Source organism: Sinohyriopsis cumingii, chromosome 15 (genome assembly GCF_028554795.1).
Source record: "Sinohyriopsis cumingii isolate HCF-2022 chromosome 15, ASM2855479v2, whole genome shotgun sequence".
Classification (NCBI taxonomy): domain Eukaryota; kingdom Metazoa; phylum Mollusca; class Bivalvia; order Unionida; family Unionidae; genus Sinohyriopsis; species Sinohyriopsis cumingii.
Genome location: NC_142975.1, coordinates 116,738,259 through 116,745,927, shown reverse-complemented (window position 1 = coordinate 116,745,927; position 7,669 = coordinate 116,738,259). Strand labels below are relative to the sequence as shown.

Genomic DNA, 7,669 nt, shown 5'->3' with positions numbered 1-7,669 from the left:
CTGCATTGTGCAGAATATCGGATGATGATTTGGTCATAACGTTTTTGAGCTGTTCTGGTTTGCACAAGTGTCGAATCTGATACATTAATCACTAGAAAGGAACAGCACATTCGTGTATCATAGAGTGAAAACTGTTGTATCAATAGGACTACTAGTGGTCATACGTATAAATGATACAATTGCTGAGGATTTACAATGAAGTTTTGACGTTGAGATGATCGGACTTTGTGTTGGAATACAAGAACGGCATTAGAAAACGCGAAATTGTCTTCCGTCGCTTTAAAATTAATTTCTCTCAATAGATATATTTTTAAAAATTACTAACGCACCGGGCTCCTGTGTGCGCGGGGCCCGATTTGACCAAATAGCCGAAGGCCGGCCCTGTAACGGAATAAATGGTATCTGTTAAGTATATGCGTAGCGAAACATTCCTACAAGTTATCTATCACATTAATAACGGAATATAACAAAGGTACACGAGGCCCGCTGATGCACATTTCGGTCAGACTGACCTAATCTTCACCACAAGTACTTTCCTTGTCAGCGTGTCGTAAAGGGTAATTGTGGCGTAATAGTACTTTAAAAACCCCAGTATATTTTATTTTACTAAAAGTATACATTTTAGACAGAAGTAATATGGATTTCTTGGTGCAAATGCTCAATCTTAACACCAGTGTTAAAGCCGTCAAGTTCTATTATATTTTAATCAGGATGAAAGGTAAAGCAAATTATTAATTAAAGGATTCATATCAGAATGTTGTCTGTTAAATTTGATGTGACTGAACCAGGTATATATATATATATATATATATATATATATATATATATATATATATATATATATATATATATATATATATATATATATATATATATATATTGAATGGAAACTTATTAAACTTGCTAAACATTTGGTTCAAACTCCTTGTGTGTCAAAGATTTAGTTTCATCCTGCATCTCAAAGCTTTGGTCAGATTTACATGGACATGTGTTTCGTTGTCCATGTCATATGCTCATTAGGTATTATTGGGTGGAAATGTATTAAAAGGAATGATAATCAGTAACTTAGTTTCTCCGATGGCAACCCAATTGTTTATATACAGCCTAAATAAGTAAAATTGTTTATATACAGCCTAAATGAGTAAAATTTATACGGATTGTAAATCAAGCTAGTTTTTTAAACTTATCACACGCTACGAACGGAATACTTACATACGTTCATGGTACTACCATTGGTTATAAAGTATAAAAAATATTGTCACGTTTGCTCAGCCTAGTTCATAAGTCGTGTATAAACGAATGTATTGATACAAGCCATGTTTGATGTCTGAACATTGCCGCAGGCTAGAGTTAATCTCTTACGCAAGGTTACCTTGACTAGAGAGAAGATCCAGCATCTTGAATCGGCACAGGCGTTAGATCGAGCGGCTTTCCACTTAGGTGGTACAGCTTTGTCCTACACCAGAGGAACCGCGAGAGAAGAGGACGTGTTCTAAATCCGTCCCCACGTGGACAGACAGCGAGAAGGACACTGTCCGCTAAGTTTGACTGGATCGAATCAAAGATACATCCAATCGGCAATGGGTGTGATAACAGTTTTGATCCGAATTATAACGTCTAACAATTTAGTTCTCCTGGGAAGATTGCTGAGCAAATAGGATTTTCCCGAGAAATTCACTCGTAATTTGGCGGGAAAACTTAGAGTGGAGATTCTAAGGAAAGACTATGCTTCTTAAAAGTCAGAAGCTTTCAGGTGGACATAACTTCCGTTTCAGTTAAGTCCCGAGTTTCTAAGAGGGGAGATGGAAGTATGACTAGCAGAACAGTCGGAGTCGATAAGTCTAGTCGGGAGAGAGTCATGGAGGAGGAGGAAAGGAGTCGTGGAGGAGAAAATGGAGAAGGAGGTGGAGTATCGAGGAGTCGGTGGAGAGAATGTATTTGGAGAAAGTCTGGAGGAAGAGGAGAAGGAATTGGAGCAATAGGAAAGAAGAATACACAGATGAGTAGAATACAAGAATAGGTGGAAAGCTGTCTCACACTTCAAATCAAATGGTGCAATATGCTATCAGATGCTTGAGCGGAAGGAGAGTACTTGGGAAATTTTAATCATTTGAATATCGAATTAAATTGTTATTAGTTGAATTTCACATTTTTGTATATTCAATCATTTAACCGTAGGCATTGCTTACAGTGGTCTCGGACATTTACATCTATCTTTCACTAATTTAACTTCCAACCAAATTCGAACCTGGCTGGGACTTCTATAATAATTTAAATAAATATTGGAATCACCCCACCCCACACCTATCACAGTGACGGCATAACAACCCCGGCGAGAGTAAATGAAGATTATATATATATATATATATATATATATATATATATATATATATATATATATATATATATATATATATATATATATATATATATATATGCTATTGGCTTTATGGATCCCTGTTTCAGAAAGTTTGCTCGAGAGCAGAAAAATGCGGTCGTGCACTTAAGTTATCTATAGAGAGACACTTGTGATGAAAGATTTCATTATTTTTTTCAAGCTGTTAAGTTTGTCGTGATTTTGAATGGATTAATTCTTGTGTTTAATAGATTTTCACGTAAACTATGTAATATTTAAGCTATTCTTTGTATACTTTTTCTGTGCATGAATTTCAGCACAAATATAAGTATATTTTAGATAAAGTAAAACTTCTGAAATATTCATATAAATTATGCGCACACCCGATTAATGTGTAATGTTCTAAATAATTTTAATTTTTATTGTTTTCATTTCGGTAAAATGAATTATTGACACAAAGTTGTGTTTGCATTTTGTGGATTGACATCGACGACGTCTGATTCCTTTCCCCTCTCATTTTTTTAAAAAAGTATTTACTAACTATATGAAAATATGTTTCAGAGACGGCTTTTAACATACTCACCAAGAGTTGACATGATACCGCATCCTGCCCAGATGAGAAAACTGGCTGCTATTGATCCACAGCCCTGAATTACCCCTTTGGGGGACGTAAAGATGCCTGGACCTTTTTGTCAAACAGTAAAATGTAAAACAGAGAAAAAGGTGGTACATGAAAACATAATCGGATCTAATTATCAGTACATGTATTACTATATATACTACAGAAAGCGGCACGTATCGACTATGGTAAAAGTCAACGTTATATATGCTATTCACGTGGCGAATGTTTCGTTTTCTTTTTCAAATACGGCACTTATGTAAAACATTATAGTATTTGTGTGAATTCTAGTATTATTTTTAATTATTTACGAAAAGTGACATTTTCAGTAGAATGACCTGAGTATGTTGATAATATAAAAGAAGAACAATTTTAAATGATTACGATGAGAATTAATTCCATATCTAACAGTATTTCCTACATAAGTTTCACATTTGAAGGAAACGCAACTACATCAGTGGTATCCCTTGAATTAAACCTATATTATGTATAGTATAGTATAGTATAGTATAGTATAGTATAGTATAGTATAGTATAGTATAGTATAGTATAGCATAGCATAGCATAGTATAGCATAGTATAGTAAAGTAAAGTATAGTATAGTATGTTATAGTATAGTATAGTATAGTATAGTATAGTATAGTATAGTATAGCATAGCATAGCATAGCATAGTATAGTATAGTATAGTATAGTATAGTATAGTATAGTATAGTATAGTATAGTATAGTATAGCATAGTATAGTATAGTAATAATAATAATGTGAACTTAGATAAGCGCCTAATCTTCAGAAGCTCTAAGCGCTTTACAATATTCGATAGTACATAAAACATAAAAAATGATAGCATTACAAAAAGAAACACCATGAACTTACAAAACAAAATCATGCTGACAATATGACAATAATTAAGGAAGTAAACATTTTTAAGTCTTCAAGTCTGTTCTTAAACTCGAAATAGGTGAGTTTTAAGAGCTCTGTTGAACGAGAACACCGTTGTCTTGTTTCTAAGATCTATGGGCAATTTGTTCCCCGTAGTTGGGCCAGGGCAAGCAAAAGAGCATACGACCGTATGACTTCGTTTTAATGGCTAGAACAATGAGAATGAGTGTCGGAAGAGTAGCGTAAGTTTCTAGACGGAGTATACACATGAGTGAGGTCAGATAGGTATACTGGACTGGAACCAGTCGAAGAAATGTAGCATATGAACTTATTTTGTGTTTGATTATGGATCGAACGGTGAGCCAGTGAAGGTTAAAGTGCAGGTAGAAGGTTATTTAGTTTTTCGTACTCTAAGGAATATCCCAGCCGACTTGTTTTGAACTTTTCTGATACAGGTAATGAGGAGAATATGATAGAAGAGAATTACAGTATTCCAGTCTTGAAAGTACCAATGAACACACAAGTGTTTTAGTGGCATCAACCGAAAGAAAATTGCGAATGGAGCTGATGCGTCTCAGTTCGAGATATGCAGCTTTGCGTATGTTCATTGACATGTTGGTGAAATGAGAGTATACTATCGAGAGTGACACCTAGATTTTTTTACTGGCTGTGTAAATTTAATGTTGACATTGCTGATACTTACTGTCTGAGGTAAAGTATGTGAATGAGAAAGTTTTGTGTGATGAGCAGGATGGCATCAGTTTTATCATCATTCATCTGCAGCTTGTTATATGTCATCCATGACTTCACATGGGAAATACACCTTGGATGGTAGACTCGACTTCAGCTGGTTAGCTAAATTTGTGTATTTGAGAGTCATCAGCGTACAGTTGGTACAATGAATGTTGATCTATCCGAGTGAACAGAATGAGGAGAATTGAGCCGAAAACAGAGCCTTGTGAAACACACGCACATTGATCAACTGGGCTGAATTGTTTTCCATTTACGGCACACTTTGTGTCCTGTTGACTAAATAGGACTAAGCATGACTCGAACCACAGTAAGGCTATATCATGAATACCAAATGCATGCTGGGGATGTTGAGGTAATATATCATGGTCTATTGTATCAAATGCAGCAGACAAGTCAAGGAAGGTGAGGACTGTAATATTTTCACTATACAAAGGAGAGTCATTAACTGTTCACAGTAGGGCAGTTTCAGTACTGTAGTGAAGGTGATAAGAAAAATGTACATTGCTAAAAACATTATTTGAATTCAGATGAGATACAAATTGGGACAGAAAAAAAAAACTTTTTTAAAGTGAATGTTAGGTTAGAAATAGGTCGGTAGTTCTTAAAATCGTTCATGTCAAGTGTCAGTTTCTTCAAGAGGGTCTTAACATTGTCAGTTTTGAAAATTGATAGGAATTCCCCGGATGAGAGAAAAGTATTGAAACTTCGGTTCGTGAAGGCGATATTAAATCTAAGCACTCGAGTATAAATGATGTTGGAATCCGATCAAGTTAACATGAGTTTGGGACGCTCTTCATCACAATTGTATGTACCAAATCCGTAGAGACAGATTCAAATTACCGTTTATATTCTGAATCACAACTGAGAAATCTTCATCTTAAATACGAACCATGTTCCAATCAATTGCTATTTCTGAATTAATGTCTGTCAATAAATATATCAGCGTTACTGGTATAAACTTAAAAAATACCTATAACAGTTTGAAGAATCAGTGACCCTCCCAAAAGGACGCTGACTTCCTTCACATTGTTTTCAATAATGTTCGGCTGGTTTCTAACCTTATTCCTGCTGCGAGTGTCCAACCATTCTGACGTTCTAGGTGCTTCTACTCGACCGTAACGTCTTCCTCCTGCCTTGAGCGGAGATTCAGCATAGCTTACCCGTGTTCCTGAAATTGTAAATGCATTTCAGTCAAAGTAAAATGATATGTTCTTTCACTTTATTTACCGTATAAAAGATATTTTCTTTACCATTTATACGCGTCTGGTCATTCCGTACAAATAAAAATTTAAAAAGTACACAAACTTTTAGGTAAGTACTGACACGTAAAGGCCTATACTTAAAAATCCGTAAGTATATACACGGCATACTTACAAATGAATTTGTTAATTATGCATTTCCAAGACAATGCATAAAATGGACATTGAGACTGATAGTTCTAGGCTGCAAACCGCGACTGTACGTCAATCAACTTATTGTGAACCTCGATGTGCTATAAAGACATCTTTGAGAATTCTAGAGCATTATTATTTGTTGGTACTTTTAACATAGTATTACAGGTATTTTTCTGTTTACACCCATGAGTTGTATACCAGAAGGAGTGACGTGACTCTGTTTCAAGGGGATTATCTTTAAACAAGTAGCGTCAATCCATTTCAAGGGGATTATCTTCTATCTAACGAATCACAAAATTTGACAGTAAATTTCGCACATATTATTAATATTTTATTAATTACAAATTAAATATCTACTGGGGCATTATTTTCAGTGCACTTTAGATAATAACAACTGAAACAATAATTTCTCACCGAGTTTCTAAGTTTATTGCATGTTCATCACATGAAGAATGCAGCTTTCAGAAAACACTCCCACACATTATTTTCATGCCAATATATGCATTTCTGTAGAGTTTCATATACTTTGTAAATAATGTTTACTTTGTAACACCTCGACTCTTTTAATATTGTTTCGCATCATTTAATATAATATTTCATGTACAGGTTATAAACATGCTATATCTGAAATTACACTTCAATCATTTATAAACCAAACTCTATTAAAAACCATTAAAATATGTTTACGAAAATACTTCTAACTTGTTCTTTTAAAACACTTGCTATTGGCAATCTCATCTTCAGAATAAAGAATAGATTATATTTTCTTGCATTGAAACATTACTTATAAAACTAGGAATTATGCGCAATAGTTTAATATACCCGTGAAGTAACCTTCTCTTGCAGCAAAGAATTCATTCTCAGAATAGTCAAACAATAAGCAACAATTCAGAGCACGTGATGTAAAACATCGTAGGTCAAAATATCATTTGGTTTTTATTAGTTTCATTAAAGAAACTGTCAAATATTTTTGGTCTACAGCTCCTTATTAGCCTTAGCTACTGATCTTATAGTTTTAAATGAGTACAACTCGTAAACCGGTCAAATATTCATCAGATAGAGTTGCATTTTACATGATGGAAGTAAGTAGAAAAATAATGGTTTATGTGACATGACTGATATAATAATTTAAAATATAATTTCTTCCTGGCTTAAGGACCCTCAGGCCTGTACGCCTTATTTCATTTGATTACGTGCACTTACCCTCCATTGGTCCTTGCTTTAGAGAGCAATGCGTGATATTGTAGAAATTTGTGCCAATGCCTTGAAGGACAAACAGAATAATCACAAACAAGAACACTTGAATGCACACCGAGTCAAAATGTCCTGTGATAGTATTTATAAGATACGTATCAGATGAATATCTTCAGACGGCGTCTTAATTATCAGATTAACTGTTGTAATACTGATAACACTGAAACTTTGACTCTTCACATCCAAGTACACATAGTGATGTTCTGACCCTTTGCCAGAGTGTAATCCTCCTCTTTTATGACTGACCATACTACATACAAACTATTAGTAATCTGGTGATAGTTAAAATCCCACAATAAACAAATATTTCTTTTAAATGATGGAAGTATATAAATAATGGTTTAATTATATATATATATATATATATATATATATATATATATATATATATATATATATATATATATAAGTTAT

The 7,669-nt window shown here is 34.0% G+C and overlaps 1 protein-coding gene across 3 annotated transcripts in view; it reads right to left on the bottom strand.

Moving 5' to 3' along the window:
- LOC149782547 (b(0,+)-type amino acid transporter 1-like) overlaps positions 1–7,317 on the bottom strand; it is a 22,999-nt gene extending 15,682 nt beyond the window's left edge. For 2 of the 3 annotated variants that reach the window (XM_089934889.1, XM_089934891.1), the window contains exons 1-3: positions 7,205–7,317; positions 5,578–5,775; positions 2,940–3,041 (exon numbers count right to left, since the gene is read on the bottom strand). In XM_089934889.1, the coding sequence (XP_089791015.1) occupies positions 2,940–3,041; positions 5,578–5,775; positions 7,205–7,211 (307 nt within the window). In that variant the 5' untranslated portion in view covers positions 7,212–7,317. Of the gene's footprint in view, positions 1–2,939; positions 3,042–5,577; positions 5,776–7,204 lie in introns of those variants that run through there. The other variant, XM_089934890.1, reaches the window with a different exon arrangement.
- Positions 7,318–7,669: the final 352 nt, after the last annotated feature.